At 44.4% G+C, this 24,755-nt stretch overlaps 1 protein-coding gene across 1 annotated transcript in view; it reads right to left on the reverse strand.

Annotated features, from left to right (window-relative positions):
- Positions 1 to 2,134: 2,134 nt before the first annotated feature.
- F9 (coagulation factor IX) overlaps positions 2,135 to 24,755 on the reverse strand; it is a 48,438-nt gene continuing 25,817 nt past the window's right edge. The window contains exons 6-8 of the mRNA XM_020971779.2: positions 19,754 to 19,959; positions 3,911 to 4,025; positions 2,135 to 2,924 (exon numbers count right to left, since the gene is read on the reverse strand). Coding sequence (XP_020827438.1) covers positions 2,377 to 2,924; positions 3,911 to 4,025; positions 19,754 to 19,959 — 869 coding nt within the window. The 3' untranslated portion in view covers positions 2,135 to 2,376. The remainder of the gene's footprint in view (positions 2,925 to 3,910; positions 4,026 to 19,753; positions 19,960 to 24,755) is intronic.

Here is a 24,755-nt window from a genome sequence, read left to right on the forward strand (position 1 = left end):
GTCTCCTTAAGCTGGGATGGGATCATAGATCAGGAACTGGGAGGGAACCTTCGAGGTCATCGAGATGTGAGGAGACTGTGTCAGGCTGCAGGAAGCTAAGGCTGGACCTAAGGGGAAGGAAGGGATGGGCTTGGAGATATGTGGGCTCAAATACTCTTCATCCAATCTAAAAGAAACAGTTACCACTGCCATGGTGCTGGAAAGTTTGTGATGCACTTTTTATGAAGGCTCTCATCTGAGCCCAGCAACAACCCTGTGAAGTAGGTGTTACAGATATTTTTTCATCCTGTTTCCCAGATAAAGAAATTAAGGCTGAGAAGTCAAATTTGAACTCGGGATTTCATGACGTCAAGTTCAATCCTCTAGTCACTGTGTGCCAAGCCAGATCCCAAGGGCCTGAGCTCATGGCTTGGTGGGACCACCAGAGGCCTGCTTCTGAGACATCTGATCATCCTGATGAGGCCAGGAGGCCTCACTTTCACAGGGTGGGGGAGATGCCAAATGTCCATTGAAATGGTGGAATCTGGAATCTAATAGGTAACATCTTCAAGTTATCCCTCTGTGGTAGGTGGTTTAGGAGAGAGAGAGAGAGAGTGCACAGAGCACTGGGTCTGGAGTTAGGAAGCCTTGAGTTCAAATGTGGCCTCAGATACTTCTTAGCTGTGTGACCTTGGGCAAGTCGCCTAACGACTGTTTGCTTCAGTTTCCTCATCTGTAAAATGGGGATAATAATAGCTTCTACCTCCCAGGGTTGTTGTGAGAAGAGCTTTGTAAACCTTCAAGTGCCATGAAGAACATTATTCTGAGAAAGGGTCCATAGGCTCCACCAGACTGCTGAAGGAGTCCATGACCCTCGAAAGTTTAACAGCCCCTACCCTAGTAGAAGGTAAGTTCCCTGTGGGTAGAGATTTGGTTTTGTATCTCCTATACCTAGCCCAGTAATTAGATTGGATGGGTAGATTGCATACTAGGGGAAAGGTCCTGCTCTGGCTCCCCCAGGGAGCTCAGGGCTGAACTTGGATTCCCATCCAGCTCTCCCTGCTCAGTCCTGGACTCTGCCACCTCCCCAAATTTGATTTTCCCTGCCCGTGGGGCCCATGTAGATCTCTAGCTTGGCTCATCAACTCCTCCAATTCCAGCCAATGAACCTTTCTTGGGGGCCTTTGGTGTGCCTGGATATGAGGGTGACATCTGGAAAAGGCCTACTCTTGCTTCCTGGGATATTTTTCCTGTGAGTGGCAAGTTTGTTTCTGAATGGGTTTATTGAGGTACCCAGTGTGAGCAGACCTGTGCTGGGGAGAGCTGGACAGCTTTAGCTCACCAGGGTTTGCCCCTTTCCTGGGTCCTCATGATACTTCCTGATGCATTTCAGCTGGATTTTGTATTTTTCTGAAAACAAAATCCCACAACTCCCTGGTGACAATCTCTCCATCCTCTGTCATCCCCTCACCCCAGGTCTTCTGTATGAGCAGGGACAGGACCCAAATGGCAGCTGCCAGGATGTGCCCAATGCAAGGCAGCAATCAGTGGGTGGCAACCCAGCTAGCTGCTAACTGCTTTAGCCACCCATCAGCTCCTTGCGATGGAGGGCCCGGGCTAGACTTGGGGGTCTAGGGGACTGGACAATATATATTCAGGAATAAAGGGACAGGCTACAGAAGCAGAGACCCGGGAGAGTTCTATCCAGCCCGTGCTAGCCCTCAGGAGTCTGGATATTTTACAAGCCACTCTGTGAGGACTTAGTACAGAAATGATCATGATACTTGTGCATATTTTTAAGAGTATGGAGCTGACCTGGCATGTAGGAGGAGTAGGCTGCGATCTACGAAACAGGATTGGGAAGGCCAAGCAGTTGAATTGGTAACATTGGTTGGGTAGAGAGGGAAGAACAGGAAAGGACTGGAGCCATGAGGTGCTTTTGGAGAAGGCAGACCCAGAGCCTTGAGTGTCTGGAGAGGGGTGGGGGAAGAGCCAAGGAAGGAGCTTCCAAAGGAAAGATGGGTTGAGTAGAGAAAGGAAACTCAAGGGGGAAAAAAATGCAATGGAAACACAGGGACCATGGCAGGAAGAGGGATTAGGGACAGATGAGGTTAGGAAGCCAAACTCTGTCTGCTTCACAGCCTTGTGGGACTGATCACGCTGTCACAGCATAATATTTATTCAATGCCTGTTTCCTCTCTTGTGTATACAGACCAGTGTAGTCTGAGTTCTACCCAGAATTCTCTCTGTTCAAAAGGAAAAAGCAGCATTATGCGATAATGTATATTCATACCCAATAATTGATAGGACATTGATTAGTAACAAAGCCATTCCTGTCTCTTTTCTCAATCTCAAATAACAAGCAACATTGTGGAAAGGAAGCAAAGCTAGCGTGGCTCAGGTGCGTTTTGTGTTCTCTTTAATCCATTTGACAAAGCTGGAGACCTTCGTGTAGATGCCGTATTTGCCTTGGACAGCACATTGTTCTCCCCAGCTGATGATGCCAGTGAGGAAGCTGGTGCCTTCCACTTCTGTGGTATGGGGCCCCCCACTGTCTCCTTGGCAGGAATCTTTGCCACCCTGGTGAAAGCCAGCACAGAACATGTTGCTATGGATGCTGACCTTGGTGGAGCGCAGGCACGTGGCTCTGTCCACAAAGGGAACATTCAGGAACTGGAGGACAGAGGCTGAGCGGCCCCTGTGGTAGATCTTGCCCCAGCCACTCACGGTGCCTTTTCCAAACTCAAGGAAAATCTTGGTGTACTTCTTGTCTGCAATGCAGATTGGGGTCACGTAGTCGTTCAGCTCCAAGGGCTCATCGAGCTCCAGAAGGGCAATATCATTGACATACTTTTCTACTGAGCCATTGTAGGTGGGGTGAGGAATGGCTCGAATCACCCGGCGCGTCTGCTCAGTGCCTTCTGGAGTTTCTGTGTTATGCTCGCCTGGGAGAAGAAAACACGGCACCCTTTAGCACTTAGGATTTCACCTCATCATTTACATTTCTCTAGAGTACTGAATCTTCCAAAACATCTTCCCCTCAATGACCCTATGAGGGAAGTGGAGCAAGTATTGTTAGTCTCCTTTTGCAGGTGAGGAGATTGAGGCTCAGAGAGGGTACATGACTTTTCCAAGGCCGCCTAGGTCAACAGGTGTCAGAGCCAAGGTCTCACAACACAGAGGCTCAAAGATTTAAAGCTAAAAGTAACCTTAGGGTCCATTTAGTCCACCCCCCCCCTCCATTTTATGGATGTAGAACTGAGATTTGAAGAGGTCAAGACTTTCCCAAGGTCATACCAGTAGTAAATGGCAGAGTCAGGGTTTGAACCCAGGTCCTCTCTGACTTTACTCATTCCTTGGTTCCACTACAGCACTCCTCTACACCACCTTCTCTCTTAAAGAAACAACTCCCCTTCCCCCACCCTCTCTCCTAAAGAAAGAACTCCCCTTGCTCTTACAGAGCACCTAGTGCCATGGACCTTGTTAAAGTCTCCAAGGATTCAAATCCTACACCAAATGATCCCACAGGAAGAACACCAGGGGCCAGGTCACATGATCTCTAAAGGACATTCCAGCCCTAGGGCTCTGCAATTTCCCAGGTCTCCTCTGCTCCAACTCCATGTTTCCATCTTATTGGCAAGTGGTGGGAGGAGCAGTCCCCATTTTTCAGGCCAAACACTAATTTGAAGGTAGCACTTTCTTCTTATCAAGCTCTTGGCACTCCCACAGAGCTCTCCGTGGTCACCTAGTCCCTCTACAATGTCCTCAACATGAGGCCATTCAGCTTCTTCTTGAATATATCCAGTGATGGCAAGTTTGTTCCCTTTTGAAATAGCTTATTCAGCTCGAGGCCAGCCATATAATGCCATGTGACATGGTCCACGGTCCCTTCTGTGAATTTCAACACCTCAGTGGGTAATGGTTTGCTCACCTGCAACGACAGTAATTTCATCGCCAGGTACAATGCAGTGGGCTGCAGTTACAATCCATTTCTCATTGATGATGGAGCCACCACAGAATGCTTTAAGCCTTCCATTCAAAATGACCTGAGGGAGGAAAAGCACCAAGGTTTTCTGATATGTCATTTTGAACTGAGGATAAGCTGGAAAGCAGGAACAAAGTCCAATTCTTCGTGGCTCTATTGAAAAGGAAAGGGAGAGTTCCCTAGGGCCTGCAGTGAGAGTTTCCCATGTCAGGATCAGTATGTTTCTATCCCTGTTTCCCAGAGGAAATGGCAAAGGAGTTGGGGGTAAGGGTAGGGGTGAAGGGTTGAATGCCAGCCAAAGTGAAACAGAAAGATTGACTTCTTTGATTGTTTGGGGCCTGGTGGGTCCTTATTCCTTAGGGAGTCTGAGTCTGTCAGTGCCTGAATTGTTCTGTGGGGATAGTAAGGTAGACACGGGGAGAAACCACTTGACAGTCCTAGTCTAGCATCAAGTATGGTGGCCCAGCAGGCTAGTGGCATCTTCTTCCCAGGAAGAAAAAATTGGAAAGTGGTACTGCTGTCCAGGAGGGCCCCTAGAGTCTCCTTTAATCTGGAATGCTATGAAATGAAGCCAGATAGTCTCAGAAGCCTCCTCCTCCTCAGACCTGAGCAGGCAGTGGGGAATTCCAGGAGATAATACATCCCTGGAGTTCCCCATGGGATGACGTGCCTGACTTCAGGCTTACTCCTGCCGAGTAAGGCTTATGTTAAAAAGAAAGAGAGGTGGTTCCCTAGTCTAGCCCAGGAATCAAGCAGAAAGGTCATTGAAGGCAGGGGCTTCTGAGCCATTCTTGTAGTCTAGTGAAGTCTATGTACTGCTTCTCAAGAATAATGTTCTAAAATGTATAAAATAAAATACATAATCAAAATGTTAAAAACAAACAAACCAAAAAACCAAGGTCTCAGGCCCCATGTTTAGAATCCCTGATCTAAGGCTTGTGGGAGAGAAGAGCTCTGCTATGGGACAAGTGAGCATGTCCACCAGTTTATAGCAACACTGGATTTCTTTGTGGTGAGTTAAGAAGGAAAATTTACTGCTCTTCATTTTCTGGATCAGTTCCCCTAAATTTCATCTCCAGTGCCTCCAAACCCTGATCCGTCTGCTAAGGACAGAAGTGGGAAGTTCTGACCACTAGAGGGCGCAATAAACATTTGTTTAAAACACACACACACACACACACACACACACACACACACACACACACACACACACACACACACACACACACACACCCATTAAGGTTTTCCTTTTTACTAAAGCATATATGCTGAAGTAGAGATTTATAGGCAACTGAAAAAAAAATAGCCATGATCTTTTTGGGCAATGAGTGTTTGCAATGAGAAAAGAGTGGGTCCTATTTTCCCTAAATCGCCGTCTGCTATTTCTAACTGGAGACGCCTTTCCTTTCCTAGGGTATCAAAGGTAAACTGGGTAGGTGCAGATATCAGTGGGGTGTGCCTCATTCCCGTCTCTTGTCCCTATTCTGCGCAAAGGTCCCTCGGGAGGGTGGGGCTAAAGATGTTATCCCCTTGGGAGCAAGAGGCAGGAAGGCTCCAGTTTGCTCAAGCTGTTTCCCTTATCCCCTGGGGCACTGAATCTTTTCCTAGCTGCCCCCAATAACCTTTTTCTTTTGATTGATAGCTTACAGTCAACCCCAGCGATCTGATACTATCCAGATCAGCTGTGAGTGGCTATCTTTGCCCAGATAAAAGGGTAACAATTCCTCCTTTTCCCTTTCATCAGGAAAGATCTGGATGTTGTTTTCATTTAGAGCTAATATTTTTTCCACACCTTGGCCTGATCTAAGTATCTCCTACAGGAGTATACATACTGCAAGGTAGTCCCTTTCAGAGAGGGTTAGTTAATAAGACAATGGCCCTGGGGTGGAAATTGAAAGACGGAAGCTGGATTCTGAGCCAAGTGCTAGGGGTTAAAAGCCCAGCTGTGCAGCCTGGTAGCTGTGAGATCTCAGGTAAGTCACTTTACCCCTCTGTTTTTTTTATTCCTCATCTGTCAAATGAGGGACTTGATTGGGGCACCATGGAAAGAGTACCTGACTTAAAAGTACAGGACTTGAGTCCAAATCCCAACTTTGCTATTTAATACCTGTGTGACCTTGGGCAAGTCCCTTCCTTCCCTGGGCTTTGCAGTTCCTCACCTGTAAAATGAGGGGTTTGGACCAGTTAACTTCCCAGGTCCTCCCAAGCTGTAAATCTATGATAGCAGGTTAGGAGAATGTGCAGTAGCTTGTATTGTTGGGGGAAGAATTCTGGTGAACCACGCTTCGAGAGGACCCCTCAAAACACAGGAAAAGACTGATTTCTGGGAAGAAATTTTGATTTATTTCTCCCTGAGCTGGGGAGACTGTGACATTCTAGTTCACATAGCTTCTTTGCATTTCTTTGCTCAAAACCCAAGCCTGAAGAGCTACACAAGCTTCTTTTTCCTCCAGACCTTTTCTACCTTATACCATTGCACATCATTAGCATTTCAGGTAGACTTCTCCTGACCCAGGCAATCCCTTTGTTCTTTGGAGAAATGCTTTTGGAAGGGTAGAATTTACTGTTCTCTCATTTTCTCCTCTCTCTCTCTCTCTCTCACACACTCTCTCACTCTCTCTCTCTCTCTCTCTCTCTCTCTCTCTCTCTCTCTCTCTCTCTCTCTCCCTCTCTCTCTCCCCCCTTTTTCCCTCCTCCTCCTCCCTTCCTATCTCTCCCCCCCACCATCTTTGCCTGCCTCTCTTTCTGTCTGTCTCTCCCCTCTCCTCCCTCTTGCCTCCCTCTCTCTTCTCTTCCTCTCCATTTCCCTTTTCTTTCCCTCTCTTTCTCTCCAACAATACTAAAATATCTCAGCATGATAGGGCTGAAGGAAGCCTGTTCCACACCTCCAGGTATTCAACACCTATTCATGGGCCGTGGGTTATTTTCACAGGCTGCTAGGGGAAATGCCAATATCTCAGGCTGTGTTATTCATTGTTCAGCTTGAACAATCACTGAAGGGTATTTCATCAAACAGAAACAACTCTAAAAATAGGGACAAATATTCTGGTAAAAAAAATCAGTGAAGGAGATGAGGAGTGTGGGGGGGAGATTTGTATGTACAGTATTTTCATTTCAAATCAAGATGACCCATTTTCATCTAAGATGGGGAGAATAAGAACAATAACTCACATTTATGCAGCCCTTTATGGTTACAAAGCACTTTGCATACATTATCTCATTGATCCTGCCAACTGGGATAGGTCGGGGTAGGAATCCCAGAAGCGCAGCATTTCTGAGCCAGGAGGAACCTCAAAGGCCATGTTGTCCAACTTCTTTATACATGACCAAGAATCCTTTCTAAAACTTACCTGCCCAGTGGCCAGGCAGCCTCTGCCTCTACCTCTAAGGAAGAGGATGCCCAGCACGTGCCAAAGCAAGCCATCCTATTTTAATGTTAAGAAGATTTTTTCCCTTATATTGAGTTGAAATCGGCCTCTTTGCAGCATGCACCCATTACTTCTAGTTCTGCCCCCCCACCCCAAGCCAAATAGTACAAGACTAATGTCTCTTCCACAGGACAGCTCTTCAAATGCTTGAATATAGTAATCATTTCCCCCCCAAACCTTCTGTTCCAAGCTGGACAATCCAGTTCCTTCAAGTGATCCTCATCTGGTATGGTTTCCAGTCCCTTCCTCATTTTTGTCACTGTCTTCTGGACACTCTACTTTTTGTCAATGGCCTTCCAAAACTGGGCTGTCCACATGTGAACACATCCTTCCAGACATGGTCTAACCAGGCCAGAGGACAGCAGGACTGTCGCCTCCCTCATTTTGGATGCTCCGTCTCTGGCATTATGCTAGGTGACCTAGAGTCTATGGTTTTATTTTTTTCTCAGCTTCACACAGGGTCATCTTGTTAGGATGCCATGCCGTACTACTGACTCCTCCTGAGCTTGGGAGCCAGCATGGTACAGTGGGAAGAATGTTGGGTTTGGAGTCAGAGGCCCTGAGTTCAAATTCCACCTCTTTTGCTTAACACCTGTGTGACCTTAGACAAGTCTCTTCTCTAAGACCTTAATGTCTTCATTTATAAAATAACAGAGTTTAGACTAGATGACCTCAAAGATGCCTTTCATTTTTAAGTCTGATCCTAAATCTCCTATATCCTTTTCAATTCAACAGTATATTGTTAGACATATCCCCTTCCTATACTTGTACAGTTGATTTTTGGAGAAACACATTGTGTAAATATTATCTCCTTTTTGAAGATGAAGAAATTTGTACTTAAAAAGGTGAAGTGACTTGCCCATGGCAAAGATGGGGAACCTGGTCTTCAGACTTCAAATTCACTATCATTTTATCTTCATCCCAGTAGTAGCTCACTCTTTCTGAGTTAAGAAGTTTTGATAGGATTAAGGCCAGTCATATACCACCGTCCTTCCCATCCCCACATGAAAAGAGAGATTTGAATATCTGCCAGAATCAATGTAAACACTTTTTTGGGGGGTATCACATCTGTTATAGCTATTTCTTCTGGTCTGATTGAATCAATGTAGAGCTCTCTTTTGATCTCAAATCTGAAAAGGAGATGTACAAGAAATAGAAGGTCAAAGAAATACAAAAGAGTGGTGGGGACCTGTAAAAGGATGCTGCCCAGGGGCAGTAGAAGAAAGGCCCAGAATAGCCTGAGGTGCATGAAGACAATGATAATAGCTTTGTTTTTTAAAGTTTGTAAAGCTTTCACATATGTTACCTCATTAAATCATCACGACAACCCAGGGAGGTAGGTGCTATTATCTGTATTTTACAGATGAGGAAACTGAGGCTGAGAAGAGATGAGTGACTTGCTCAGAGTCACATCTGAGGCAGGATTCAAATCTGGCTCTTCCTTGACTCCACATGAGGCACTCTATATACCAGCCCACCTATCTGCCTCACATAATGGCAGGTAATATTTTTAAAATGTTAAGAATAGGAAAATGATTGGATAGATGGTATCATGTTAACAGACAAAAAAAATACCCCCCCCCCCCCAAGAATTCACAGTCTCTTTTTAGTTCAGTCTTCTCCATGAAGGAGAATGTTCTTCAAAGTGGACATGAGAGAATAGATATGCTTCAGAGGTACTGGAAACTCAAGAGAGGAGAGGGGATAGTATGAGGACACAAATGCTTTCAAGTCTTAAGGAAGGAATAGACAAATGACAGTCCAGAGCGTTGGAGTACTGGCAGATGTGATTGTAGAATGACTGCTGGTGATGGTGATGAAATTGTGGGCAATCAGATGAGTGGCAGAACCATGGACATGGGCAAAGGTCCCAATTTTTCAAGAGTGGGGAAGAGCTCTGGGCCTCCACTCTTTCATGACCTAACTTCTTAAAATAGTCATTTACATCTGATGCCTCGCTTTTGTTAATGTCCTTCCAAAAATGTGCTGCTCAGAACTGAACACATCCCTCCAGATATGGTCTAACCAGGGCAGGGGACAGTGGCACCATTGCCTCCATCATTCTGGATGCTCTATCTCTGGCATTGGCTAGGAGACTTCTGAGGCACAAGCCAGCTCTGAATCTCTATTACATATAGATTGTTTTTTAAGTGTAAAGCACTTTGCAAACTTTTATTAGTAATGGCTCCTTCAACTAACTTTCCTCTGGGGCTAAATGGTAGAAGAAAATGGTAACCCACACGTACAAAAATATTTATAGCAGCTCTTATTGTGGTGGCAAAGAATTGGAAATTGAGTGGATGCCCATCAATTGGGGATTGGCTGAACAAGTTGGGGTATATGAATGTGATGGAATACTACTGTGGTATAAGAAATGATGAGCAGACTGACTTCAGAAAAACCTGGAAAGACTTATATGAACTGATGCTGAGTGAAGTGAGCAGAACCAGGAGAACACTGTACACAGGAACAGCCATACTGTTCAATGACTGACTTTGATAGACGTGGCTCTTCTCAGCAATGCAAGGATCTAAGACAACTCCAAAAGACTCACGATGGAAAATGCTATCCACATCCAGAGAAAGAACTATGGAGTCTGAATGCAGATGGAAGCATACTATTTGCTATCCTTTTCCTTCGTTGTTTTGTTTTATTGCTTCATTCTCACGGTTCCTCCCATTAGTTTTAATTGTTCTTTATATCATGACTAATGGGAAAATATGCTTAATATGAATGTGTAAGTAGAGCCTATATCAGATTGCATGCTGTCTTGTTGGGGGTGAGGAGAGGGAGGGGGAGAAAATTTATCATTCATTTTTTAAAATTCATTTTTAGTTTTCATCATTCACTTCCACAAGATTTTGAGTTCCAAATTTTCTCCCCATCTCACCCCTCCCCCCACCCCAAGATGGCATGCATTCTGAATACCCCTTCCCCTAATCTGCCCTTCCTACTATCTCTTGGCCCCTTCTCTTATCCCCTTCCCCTTCAATTTTCCTGTAGGGCAGGATAAATTTCTACACTCCATTTCCTGTATATCTTATTTCCCAGTTGCATGAGAAAACAATTTAAAAATTTTTTTTAACATTTGTTTTTAAAACTTTAGGTTCCAAATTTTCTCCCTTCCTCCCTCTCCACCTACCCTCACTGAGAAAGCAAGCAACTCGATGCAGGTCATGCAAAACACTTCCATAGTAGTCATGTTGTGAAAAACTAAGTTGTTTCCCTTAATCCTATCCCACCCCACACTTATTCTATTCTCTCTTTTGACCCTGTCCCTCCTTAGAAGTGTTTGCTTCTGATTACCCCCTCCCCCAATCTGCCCTCCCCTCTATCATCCCCTTGCTCTCTTGTCCTCTTCCCTCCCCCACTATTTTCCTGTAGGGTAAGATAGATTTCCATACTCTATTGAGTGTGTATGTTATTCCCTCCTTAAGCCAAATCCAATGAGAATAAGATTCACTCATTCTCTCTCACCTTCCCCCACTTCCCCTCCACTGTAAAAGCCTTTTCTTGTCTGTTTTATGTGAGATAATTTACCCCATTCTCCCTCTTCCTTTCTCCTTCTCCCAGTATAATTCTCTTGCCTCTTAATTTTATTCTCCAGATATCACCCCTTCATCTTCAACTCACCCTGTGCCCTCTATCTATCTATCTATCTATCTATCTATCTATCTATCTATCTATCTATCTATCTATCTAATATTTTTTCCCCTCCAACTACTCTAATACTGACAAAGGTCTCATGAGTTACAAATATCTTTTCATGCAGGAATGTAAACAGTTCAACCTTAATAAGTGAGGGGAAGAAAATTTAAAACTCAAAATCTTATGAAAGTGAATGTTGAAAACTAAAAATAAATAAGTTAATTATTAAAAAAAAGTAAGTGGTAGATCAATTAGTGGAAAAGGTAGAATTTTAGAAAATCTCATATTGGGGATAAGGTAGGTTTTTTTTTCTCTCTGAGAACCCAGTTCTAAAATTATGTGTCAGTCAGTCAATAAGTATTTATTAAGCACCTACTCTGTGACAGATGCTGTGTTAGGCCCTGGAGATACAAATACAATGAATGGAACAGCCCCTATTTCATAAGGTGTCTAGCTGTGTGACCTTGGGCAAGTCACTTCACCTCTGTTTGCCTTAATCCACTGGATGGAAATGACAAACCACTGCAGTGTCTTTGCCAAGAAAACCTCATGGATAATATGGTCCACAGGGTCACTAAGAGTTGGATATGACTGGACAACAATAACAAAATCCTTAAAATAGATTTCCTATTTAAATTATGATGGACACATCAACAAACATGAGCATCTCAATGGATAACCAAAAAAGAGGATTGCCTGCAAAGCTGTGAACCTCTATTACATACTGTTTTTAAAAGTCTATCTGCAATTTAGCACAGTAGTAACAAAACTGCTCTGTTTGTCTGTATTCCCAAGGAACTTCCTTCTGCTTAACAATTTTGCTTCTTCATTCTTCGCAAACAGCTCCCTTCAAGGTCACCAGTGACCTCCTAACTCCCCAATCCAGTGATCTTTCTCATCCTCATCCTCCTTGACTACTCTATAGCGTTTGACATGGGTGACCCCACCTTCCTTTCAGATACATTCTCCACCCTTGGCTTCAGAAACACTCCACTTTTTTGGTTCTCCTCTCTCCATAGCCATTCCTACTCTGCCTCCTTAACTGATTCCTTGTTGTGCTCCCTAAATGGAACCTTCCCTGTGGGTCTGCTCTTAGTCCCCTCTCTTCTCTCTCCAAAAACTCTCCCTTGGCAAGTTCATTCACTCCCATGCCTTGAGTCGCTGTGCCAATGACTCCCAGGTCTATACTTCTAAGCCTGGCCTCTCTTTAGAGCCTTAGAAGCAGCTTCAGTTGCCTATATTCAGGGCATCTCCCCATCCTGTGCTTACAGGTTTGGAAAGACTTTTTGAATGAGATTCTAAAGATATTAATGAGTAGTAGGGTCTAGCTGATAATGACAGAGATTCAAAAAAGGGAAAGAAGAAAGAAGAGCATCATTGAATGTTTAAAAAAATACATGGAAGGGGCCACTTGGCTTTCAGAGAAGGATCTTTGTCAGGAAACTCTCTTCCAATTAGCTCTTTGAAAATTTTCTAATAAAAAAGTATTTCAAATAGCTCAGGTGACTAAAGAAATACATAGAGGAGAGCAGAAGGAAATTCCTCAGGGATACAGAGAAGCAGGGCAATTTTATTACTACTGTGTTAAATTTCAGATAAAAAAACCCTGCATGTAACAGGTTCATGGCTTTGTAGGTAATCCTTTTTTTTGTTATCCATTGATAACATCTTCTCGTTTGTTGATTTTTCAATTCATAATTTAAACAGGAAATTTCTTTTAAGGATTTTGTTGTTCAGTCATGTCCAACTCTTAGTGACCCCGTGGACTATACTGTCCATGGGGTTTTCCTGGCAAAGATACTGTGGTAGTTTGTAATTTCCATCTCCAGTGGTTTAAGGCAAACAGAAGTGAAGTGACTTGTCCAGGGTCATACAGCTAGTAAATGTCTGAGGCTAGATTTGAACTCAGGTTTTCCTGACCCCAGGCCCAGCATGCTATCTACTGAGCCACCTAGCTGTCCCCTGCGACTCAGATTTTTAAAAAGACACGCCTTGGAGTTGAGAGCAAGGGCAGGTCATGGATGAGTATAGATGCATGTCATGATCCTGTAAGAATCCTAGCAGGAGTGCTCAGGCTGGGTAGAAGATGAAGCTGGAGAGGAAAGCTGAGAACAATAGACAAGGAATTTTAAGCTATATGAGGGAAACAAAAAGAATCCCACATCTAGTCCCTGGAAGGAAATTTTGAGACCACCATTTTACAGATGAGGAAACTGAGGCCCAGAGGGGGAAATGATTTGACCAAAGTCACATTGGCAGTAAATCACAGAGTCAGAATTTGAACCCAGGTCTCCCAACTCCAAATTCAGTGCTTTTCCAGTAACATTTGATGCCTCATTAGGGAAAAGAGGGGGCCACTGCCCAGGGTGAATGAGAGGAAAATAAGACCCGATGGAGTCTCAGTAAGTAGAGCTGCTTAATTCCTCTTCTACTTAGGTTTTCTCTGCCAAGAATGGCATTTGTACTAAAAAAGACAGAACCAAAATGGCTAAGAGGGAGCAGATATCCGTTATAAAGGGAGCACTAGAGCTGCCCTTGGTGAAGTCAAGTCACCTGACCTAGATAAATTACATCCCAGGATGTGGAAAGAAAAAATCAACTCCACAGGTACAGGGTACGGGGAGTCATGATTAGACAGCCTTTGGTCTGAAAAATATTTAGAGCAGGCATGGGGAGTCTGCGGCCTGGCGGCCACATGAGCCTTCCAGGTCCTTGGGTGCGGCCTTTTGACTGAGTCCAAGTTTTACAGAACAAATCCTCTTATGAAGGGGATTTGTTCTGTGAAGTTGGGATTCAGTCAAAGGGCCGCACTTGAGGACCTAGAGGGCCACATGTGGCTTCCAGGCCACAGGTTCCCCACTCCTGATTTAGAGATTTTAGTGGACTGCAATCTCATTATGAGTCAATGGTGTAGTATTTATTGTTGTAAAGATCAAATAAGATAACATGTAAATGCTCTGAAAATCTTAAAGCACTATATACATGCTAGCTATGATTATTATTATTATTGTTATTATTAATCTTTATGTGGCAGACAAAAATACTAATATGACCTTAGGCCACATTGTCTGTCACCTCCCAAGTCCCAGTCTGGGAGGTGATGGATAAATAGACCACGGAATAGTACTCTGTCCTATTCAGACAACATCTGTATTCTGATTGCCATATTTTAGGAAGTTGTAGTGCATCCAGAGGAGGACAACCAGGTTGGTGGAAGGCACTGAGGATATTTAGACTGGAGAAGAAAAGACTCATGGGAACATGATTCCTGCCTTCAAGTATCTGGAGGACTATCTAATGGAGGAGGGATTAGGTTTATTGTGCTAGAACTAGAACAGTGGATGGGAGTTGCAGGGAACAGATTTCAGTTTGATGGCAGGGAACCCTTCTTGACAAGTAGAGGCATCCAAACCTGAAAAGGACTGCCTCGAAAGGTGATGGGTTGGCCCTCACTGGAGGTCTTTAAGCTAAGGCACCATAGTCCTTGATTAGAGATTGGCCATACCTATTCGGTATGGGTTGGATTCAATGGCCTCCAAGGCTCCTTCCAGCTCTGGTCTGGGATGTTTGGATATCTCATGAATGCCTCATCTTTAGCATGCTTCAAATTGACCTCAGTGCTTTCTCTCCCTGTCCTGTTCCACCTTCAGACTTCACTCTGGCAGCATTGGCATTCATCTGGCTGCCCACATTCAAGTCCTTACTGTTCTCCTTACTGGCTCAATGCTACCCTATGAACAAGCACTCAGAAAACACCTGCTGCGTACCATGCCCTGTCCTAAATTCTGGGGATTCAAAAGCAAAGATGGAACAATCCCTGTCCTCTGGGAGCTTCCTAGGGCAACATTCATTACAGAAATAAGTCAGTACAAAATTCATACAGGTGGGTGCAAAATAACTTTGCTGGCAATGGGACAAGTCCTAACAAATGGGAAATCCAGGAAGCGCAGTGCCCCACCAGTAGGCACTAAATATCAGCCCCTTAGATGAAGATGCTGAAGGTACCATTATTATATTTGCAGATGGCACAGAGTAGGGAGGGCTCCCCACTACATTGAATGACAGAGTCAAGCCTCCAGGGGATTTGGACAGATCGGCCTGAAGGGTCAAAGTCCCAAGATGAAACCAATTGAGATCAATGTAAAGCCTAGCACTTAGATTTAAAAGAAAGAAAGAAAGAAAGAAAATCAACAGGACAAACCTAGGGTCAGAATGGCCCAACTTACTAGAAGCCTTTCCTAGGAAGAAAGATTTAGGGGTGTTAGCAGACTGTAGGCTCTGTGTGAGCCAACATTATGATGTGGCTGCCAAAAATGCTAATGAAATATTAGGCTGCATTGCAAGGGGAGCAGTTTCCAGATTGAGGGTGGTGATAGTCCCACTGTACTCTCATGTTTTTGGAGCTCGTTGGAAGGACTGTGTTCAGCTCTGGGTGGGTGCCATCCCAATGACAACCAGTAGGTTTCTGGCTCAGCTTCTGACACTTTCTCTGGTCTTTCTGCTTATTCTCTACGTACTCTCTTCTCTTTCTCCTTCTCTTTCTGTCTTTCTTTTTTTTCTTCCTCCTTTCTCTTCCTCTCTTGGCCTTCTTTTTGGTCTTCCTTTTTTTCCCCTCTCCATTTCTCTCTGTGCTTGTGTCTCTTTATCTCTCTTTTTCTCTGTCTCCGTCTGTTTCTTTTTCTCTGTCTCTGTTTCTCTATCTTTTTTCTTTTGGTCTCTCTCCACCTCCCCCCCACACCTACACATACATATAATTTATTATTATTATTATTATTATTATTATTATTATTATTATTAATCATTATTCTTGTTCTGATCAGCCTTGAGTCCCACTGGCCTTTTAGAGCCCCAATCAATCAGAGGAAAAGGAACTCGGATCTACTCAGGTTTTGCTTTGAGATCTCACTCTGAGCCTAATTATCTTTTTTCTCAGCTTCTTAGCTCATGCTACCCACATACACACTCACCCAGTGTGTGGGACATGTGGTACTCTGAAGATAACTGTGAGTATCTCCTCTTCCCAACACTCCCCACTTGAAGCTTGGGGAAGACATAGGAAGAGAGAAGAGAGAAAATGAGGAGAGAAGAAGAAAGGAAAAGATGGGAGGTGAAGGAAGGAATAATAATAATTCCTTTCAATCGTGTTTTCAGATTTGCCAAGCATGCTCTCGCAAGAGCCCTGAGAGGTACAATAGGCAATACAAATATGATTACCTCTGTTTTACAGTTGAGGAAACTGAGGCTCCAAGAGGGGCAGGGGCTTGCCTAGTTCCACACAGCTAGTGTCACAGTCAATACTGTCACATTCAGGATTCGAACCCCGGTCTTCTTGGCTCCAGCCTTCTTTGTACTACATCCTAATGCACCTCTAGAAGCGAGTTAGAGTTCCACCTCCCACCCCCAAATCTCCTTCCCTGTCTTCCTGTCAGCAGAGAGGGGGTGAGGTGCAATGTTTGTGGGGTGGTAGTGATGGTGAAATTGAAATATCTTGTCAAGGCCGTTGGGTTCCAGAACAAAGCTGTAAATGAGGGAAAACATGGTGGCCAGGAGGAAGAAGAGCTGCGCCCAGAAGAAAACCCTGCTCTGGGTAAACTCAAAGCTGCCCTCTGGGCTGTGCTAGCTGCCAAGGCAAGGAGTGAGCCTTCTGAAAGGAGGCTGTCTGCCCCTTGTGGGAAGGATAGGTTCTTAGCCAAGTGATCCATTGCTTTTTCAAGATGTGAGAAAGCCATGCTTTGGTGGAAAAGCATGAAAAGGTAGCTCCAGCAGGGTCTGAGTCACCCTGGGATCATCTCCTTGGGGGCTCAGAAACACTGGGTTTTATTCCTTGTGAGCCAGCAAACATTTCCTGTGTTGCTTGGCCTATACGACAATGTAATATTTTCAAACTGAAGCTTAATAATCTTGCACTGGGTCTGGTTGGCTTCCTTTTCCCCCCTTCCCTCCTTCCTTCCTTCCTTCTTTTCCTTTCCTTCCTTTCCTTCTTTTCCTTTCTCTCCTTCCTCCCTTCCTCCTTGGCTTTTATTCTGGTGACAAAGAAAGTAATGAAATCCAGTAAGCTTCTATTGAGTTCCTACTATGTGCCAGGCTCTGTACTATACACTAGGGATACAAAACCAAAACTGGGGGAAACAACACGCACACAAGGAATTAGACTGTGAAGTCCTTAAGGGCAAGGACTGTATTTTGCTTTTCTTTATATCCCCAGTGCTTATCACAGTGCCTGGCACACAGTAGGTGCTTGATAAATGCTGACTGACTGAAATAACAGCCAAGTATATACAAAGTAATGTCAGTAGAAAGATGTGCCCTACTGTAGCACCTTTGGAAAGACTTTCTTTGAGGACCACCCAACAGCTGTTACCATAGGAAAGGGTATATTCTCTACTCTTCCCTCTCTGTCAACCTCCGTATCCAATGAATGAGTTACTACAAGTTACTAATAGGTGCAGTCGGTAGAAAAAAGGAAGACCTAAACTCCAATCCATCCTCAGATGCTTATTAGCTGTGTGACCCTGGGCAAGTCCCTTAACTTCTCTGGGTCTCAGTTTCATCATTTACAAAATGAGGAGGTTGGACTCAGTGACCTCTAATGTCCATTCCTGCTCTAAACCTTTGTTCTCTGACTTAGTTTGGAAGAATGGCATGAGCAGAGGCTAAGAGACGATAAGATTTTCTTGGTTGTAGAGAAGAGAGCAAACCAGAGTCTAATGGCACTTGAAGGCAGTTAGGAATGGGACCCCAACCACTGGAAAAACTTGAAGCTTTGTGGATCTGCCGTTGGCCTCTCAGAGGAGGGTCCAAATGGACAATGACTCTTGCTGCTTGCTATAAACAGTAGAAATCTTTCCCACTTTTCCTCTTTTCCTTTGCTTACAGAGGCATGCTTAGCTTCCTCTACCTTCTTGAAGATGCTTTCATGTACTTCTACCTCAACATTGAGAATACCTGGGTCTTTACACACAGGGGATATAGAACAGATGTTTGATGAATGGATGAATCACTGGATCAATGAAAGGTCTACTGGGGAATGCAAGCACCCACCATGGTCAAAGGAGGTCATGGTAGCAATCATATCCCCACTTGCTAAGGATTATTTTGTCCAGATGGAAGGCTGCATGGTAAGATGAATATAAGAATCCAAAAGAAAAGGCCACCTTTTCATGGATAACCACTGAAGCCACAGAAAAGGAGAGAGAAAAAGCAAATAGCAACACAGACACCCATCATACTCCATGTACAACAAGTTGTTGTGTTTGGCCTTCATTTTCAAAGAGGACCATGACATTAGGGAGATGATGACATGATTTGCAATTGACTTTGATTTGAGTGAGGGAGGGCTGTGCACGGCCACCAGCCTCACTCTGTCCTCCAGAGCCATCTGGGTCCAGTGGCCAGATAATCATTAGGATGGCCAGAGGTGCCCCAGGATACAATGGGAGACCCTGGCCCTTTTGAGTGAGGTAATGCCCATTCAGTGAATAGGCCTCTTTATGTGAAATCTGGGCCAAATTATTTCCCCAAGCTGAGCCTCACTTTCCTCCTTTGTCAAATGGAGATCCCAGAAATCAAAGCACTTGATAGCTAAAAGGGACCTCATCAGCTATGTAGGCCAACCCATTCATGAAGGAACCCCTGTATAACATCTCACTCTTGAACAGTCCTAATCATTAGGAAGTTTTTCTTGATAGCCCCGATTTGGCCTCTTTGCCAATTTCTGCCCATTGCTCATGGTTCTCCCCTCAGGCCAAGCAGAACAAGTGTCTACTTGTCACCCTTTCAAAAACCTCCTTGATGCCACCACCCCCTGGCCTCAGCCTTCTTTTCTTCAGGCTAAGCATACCTAGTTCCTTTGACTTATTCTCATATTTTATGAACTCAAGGTCCTTTATCTACCTAGTTGCCCTCTTCTGAACACTCTAGCTTTTCAATGTCCTTCCTAAACCAAGAATCTACCAATCATCTCCTAAAGAGAACCCTAAAAATAACAGCCCCAGGAACATCATAGGCAAAATCCAGAGCTCTAACATCAAATTAAAAATACTGCGAACGTCCTGAAAGAAGCAGTTTAAGCCGCAAAGCCCTAGAGTCAGGATCACATGAGGCCTGGTAGCTTCTGACAAAAACAAGCAAACTGAGATCTTGGAATGGAATATTCTGAAAAACAAAAGACATAGGCTTACATAGGCTAAGAGGGAGAATGATACCATGGAAGTCACAAGCAAAATATATTTCCTGATCCTGAAGGGAGGATTAAAAGGAGGAAAAAAAAAGAGGAAAAGAATTAGAACCTTAGGGAGGTGCTCTAGATTGCCTCTTAGAAATTGGGGAATGGCTGAACAAATTGAGGTGTTTGAATGTGATCGAATATCAGTGCACCGTAAGCAATGACAAAAAATAAATAAATTCAGAGAATCCTGAACTGAGTAGAAGAACAAATCATCCAGGGACAACACCATAAAGAAAAACAACTTTGAAAGACTTCAGCTCTCTGCTCTCCAGAGGATATATAATAAGCATGTTACCCACCTCCTGAAAGCCATCAGCACCGAAAAGAATGAATCTCTAATGATGGAATCCTGTACACTGGGGGGGAGGATGTTTTGAAACAAGGAATCCTTCACTAACATCCCTCAAACTACCTTCTCTTTGTAAGACTGGTCCTGTGTCCACTAGGGCCTCTTGGGTTGGGCCACATACACTCTGTGTACAGTACCTGCCAAGGGATCTGCCCCTTCCTGGCATCTTCTCCACCAACGACACGAGTCACTTCTTTATGGAGGGGAATGATTTGTGTGACTTCATCTGCAATCTGTTCCTCTTCAGTGGAGTTTGCACTGTCCATATCGGAGAAAACGGTTTCAGCACGGGTGGTTTTCTTAACAATGAGAGGAACTGAAACTCTTCCACATGGATATGGTACTAGAAGAGGAAGACAGTGTCACTCTTGTGATGTTTCTCTTTGGAAAACAGAAAGCAAACAGTGAGAAAGTCCCTCCAGGCACAGGGCAGCCTCATCAGCAGATATGGGCCAATGGGTGGACTTTTCATTTTAGCTAGCGGTTATATAGTGTTAGAAAATTGGCCAAATGACGTATGAATATCACATCCTTTTATTCTCACAAAAACCCTGGGAGGTAGATGCTCTTATTATCCCCATTTCACACACGAGGAGATTAAGGTGAACAGAGGTTAAATGACTTGCCCAAGGTCACATAGCTACTAAGTATCTGAGTTCACTTGAATGTGGATCTTCCTGACTCCAGGCCTGAGGCTCTATCCACAGCACTACCTAACTGAATGGGAAGTCCAGTCAAACAGTTGGTTTAAATGTCTTTACAAAACACCTTGAAGGTTCTCAGAGCCTGGACAGTTGAACAGCTGTTTCCAATAGTCCCCTTGCTGAGGCAAGGAAGGACAGTGTCCTATGGCTTCAAGACTATGTCATTATAACTTTGCTCCCCAAGTGAGTCAGTGTCTCAGCTTCTGCACCTCCTAAGCAGAGAGGCCAGTGGCCCAGCAAAGGAAACTGATAATAGCTCCTTAACCAGAGGTCAGGTGAGCCAAATGTGCATTTTCACAGTTACTGAGTGAAGGCCAGGAAGCAGCTCCAACACGTCATTGAATCAGGGGTGTAGAGCAAGAAGGGGCCTCATTTTACAGTGGAGGAATGGAGGCCCGGGGGAAGTCACACAGATAATGACCATCAGAAGCAGGATCTGAACCCAGGTCCTCTGACTCTTGAACCTATGCCCTTTTTGCTATACTGATTCAATTTTTATTTTTTATTATTATTATTATTTTTAGGCAGTTGGGGTTAAGTGACTTGCTTAGGGTCACACAGCTAATAAATGTCAAGTGTTTGGTCTGAGGTCGGATTTGAACTCAGGTCCTCCTGACTTCAGGGCTGGTGCTCTATCCACTGTGCCACCTAGCTGCCCCCTGATTCAATCTAACAAGCATTTGTTAAATACTTACTATGTGTCAGGTACTGTTCTAGGAACAGACAAAAAGAAATCTGTTTTCAGAGTATATGTTTTATTGGGGGCAAAACATCATGTCCACAGCGGAATAAATACAAAGTACGGGGAGAGGGACTGGATCTGTAATTTGTTGGGATAGGGAACTCCCAGGTTTGGAAACTCCCTTTACCAATGCCATTGAGCGCCTTCTCTATAACATGGACTTTTGGGGAGTTGATGAGGGCAGTGAGAAGTTAAGTGCCATGATTAGCGTCACACAGCCAGAATATGTTAGAGGTGATACTGGAACTCAGGTCTTCCTGGCTTTGAGGCCAAATCTCCTTCTCTGCCTCTGCTACGTAAGATTGCCCCTCATTAATATAAAATACCTAGAAATTAATATAAAGTAATCTCAAAGGCATTAACCACTAGGGAGAATCTAGTCAGGCCTTTTGTAGGAAGTGGCGCCTGAGGTCAGCCTTGATGGAAGCTCGGGAGACAGGATCTTCTAGCAGCAAGGGACAGCCCGTGCAAAGGTGTGATGTCATGTATGGAGTACATCACATAGGCCAGTGTGGTAGAAATGGAAAGTCTGTGAGCTGGAGCAATAGACAGTAGGCAGTCTAGAAAAGTCAACTGAGGTCAGACTGGGAAGGGCTTGCGTGAAGTCCCTACTTACAGGAGTTCTGATTTTATCCTAGAGGCAGTAGGAAGCCGATGAAGCTTCCTGAGCAGGAAATGCCACGGCCAGACTTGTGATTTAGGATGCTCAGGGGCCTTTCTTACAGAAATCAAATGAGTAATGTTGTAAACTGAGCTGTCAGCTCAGTTCCTGGCACATAGTAGGTGCTTAATAAATGTTTGTTCCCTTCCCCCACCCCCAAATGGAATGAATACTAGATTAAGACTTAGAAGACATGGTTGGCTATATCCTTTACTTGCTTTATTATTGTCTTGCACTTGCATGGGCAAGTGGCTTTCCCTTTCTCAGCCTCGCTTTCTTTCGCTGTCAAATCAGTGGGTAGGATTCAATGATACCTAAGGATTCTGTACGATTCTATTCTATATGATATCAGTAGATAAACATTTTCTTCCTCCTCCCATTCCAATAGCTATCAAACTTACTGGCATATAACTGGGCCACCTAATTGTCCCACCATTAACTAGTCAGTTTGTCCAAACTAGAACATCAGAGCTGGCAGGGACCTTAGAGGTCTGAGAGCAGAAGAGACTTGTCCTCAGTCACATGATGATTTAGTGACAGAGGCAAGGCTACCCAGTACACATGCAGCATGGAAAAAGTAATCTTACTCCTTTGTGCCTCGCTTTCCTCAGATGTAAAATGAGGGGGCTTTGAAGTATATGAGGCAAATGCTTAATGTGGAGTCTGAGAGCTTGTGAGACCTTGGACAAATAAACTAACCTTCTTGTGCCTCAGTTTCCTTTTCTGTAAAATGAAGGGGTTGTACTAGATGGCCTCCTCGAAATTCAGGAGCTGACGAACTTATGAGTCTGGGTCCTTTCTAGGGGGATTTCACTGAGTCTGAGCCTCCCACTCCCCCCAGATTAGTGCTACTCTTTCTCCTCTCTCACATGGCCTCCCATCAGAACCCAACGCAAAAGCCTTGGACATTGTTTTCTCAGGGCTCTCACAGTCCCCAAGCCTCAGTAAAGATGCAGAAGTCCTCCTCCATCTCACTGACTGACTGCTAAAATGGAAATCTGCAGCCAGACTTGGGGGTCTCCAAATTAATTTCTGTCTCTTCCCAGGTGCCTGAACGCAAAATGTCCCATTTTGCTTCTACCTCTGCATTTTGTAACCGACGTCTCTATAGCAACCAGCTGCAGTGAGGTAACAGCACGTGCTCGGCAAAACAGGAAATTAGGTTACAAAGGCTTCTGTATAAATATTAAGCGTTGGTAATGGCCAGGGAGAAGGGTAGAACGCCAGTGAGTGACAGCTAAGCTTATTTCTTGTTTAGGCTGTTTTGTTCCCCCTTCCAAAGCAAGTCAGGCTTAACAATAACTTGTTTAAAAGTTGGGGAGTAGGTCTCATTCAGTCTTTCCTCTCTCATGACGCATAAGAATTTCTCCACTGCAGTGTTCCTGCCCAGGCGGACAATGGATTTGCAGAGTCTTAAACCACTAATCTATAAGGGACTTGTTTTCTATTTCCAAGGTTACCTGAGTTTTAGCCAGCAGGAGATTTAGAGCCTACCAAAGGGGACAGGAGGGCAGGGCCAAGGGTCCGCAAAGGGAGGCATTCTGGATCAACGGGGCCCTGATGTGGGCATGGCATTTAGAAATATTGGGACTATGAGAGAGAGTTTTATTCCCTGTTGTTTTTTGGGAGCAGGAAAAGCACAGGATTTGGAGCTGGAAACAATCAGGTTTAGATCCTGCTTCTTATCCTTACTAGCTTAGTGACCATGAGCAAGTCACTTTACCTCTGCTAGCCTCAGTTTCTTCATCTGTAAAATGGGTGTTATGCCACCTACCTCACAGGGTTGTCCCGAGGCTCAAATGGGAAAATATGTACAAAGCACATTGCAAACTTTAAAGAACAATCTAAATACCAGTTATTGTTATTATTATTATCTCTTTTTTAAAAAAATGCAGTTCAAATAGAAACTTCCCTAGGACAAATTGTATACTGTCCTGCTATTTTTATTATTCATTGAGGATTTTCGCAGATGGTTGAAATGACTTCTTTACAATTTATTATTTGTGCCCACATGACTGGCCAGCACCAGCAGCAGTGAGCCCCAAACAGTTGTGGCTGGCCATTGATTCCCAGCTCAGCTAATGTAGTGAGAGGTAGCACAGGGAGCCTAGGAGATGTTGGCTGGAGCTTGGACTTCCTTTTGGCTCCCTCTTGGGCTCTTTAGCCTTCAAGGTTCACCTCAAAATTCTGCTTCCTCTGGTGAAGCCTTGCCCGGGCCACTCAATTGTTAATACTCACCCCTTCCTTAATAGATCTGGTATTCACTTATCTGTGTATGCCTTATTTTCCCCCAGTAGACTGTAAGTCCTTTGAGAGTTCGGGCAGTTGGATTTTTTTGTGTTCATGTCCCCAGCTCCTAGCTCCTAGAATCCTCCTTTGTACTAAACTAGAATTAAGTTCGAGGGAGTGGCTTAAGGTCAAGCCAGGTGAGGTGACTTGCCCAAGGTCTCATAGCTAGTAAGTGTCAGAGTTGAGATTTGAGCCCAGGTCTTCCTGATACCCGATGCTGAATCCACCATGCCCTACCACCTTTATACCTTGCACATACGTAGTAAGGTGTTTTAATATTTTTCAAATTGAATTGAATATACCCCCTGCTGAGGCTGCTCGGTATCAAAGCAGGTTTGGAGGCAGGAGAGATCTGGGTTCCTATCCTAGCTCAAATGCTTACTAGCTAGGTGACCCTGGGTTGGTCACTTAACCTCTCTCGACCTGTTTCCTAATCTATAAAAGGCGGAGGTTGGACTTGAAGACCTCTGAAGTCCCCTGCAGCTCTAGATGTGTGGTTCTATGATCTATGATTCCATGATTCAACACAGAAAGATCTGCAAGAGCTATCAGGGACTGCAAGGTCATGGGCTGCTTATCCAGAAATGCTGAAGCAACAATAGCCAGCAGTCCTCAGAGCGCTGCAGCTCAGGCTCGGTGTCTCTCTGCACCTGTTTTTAGAGGAGAGGGAAAGAGAATGTCTCCCTGAGGGCCAAATGTCCCCAGCAGCCACAGTGGGGTTAAAACTTAGCTTTTGCAGACAC

This window comes from Phascolarctos cinereus, unplaced genomic scaffold (assembly GCF_003287225.1).
Source record: "Phascolarctos cinereus isolate Bilbo 61053 unplaced genomic scaffold, phaCin_HiC Scaffold_8;HRSCAF=390, whole genome shotgun sequence".
Taxonomy (NCBI): domain Eukaryota; kingdom Metazoa; phylum Chordata; class Mammalia; order Diprotodontia; family Phascolarctidae; genus Phascolarctos; species Phascolarctos cinereus.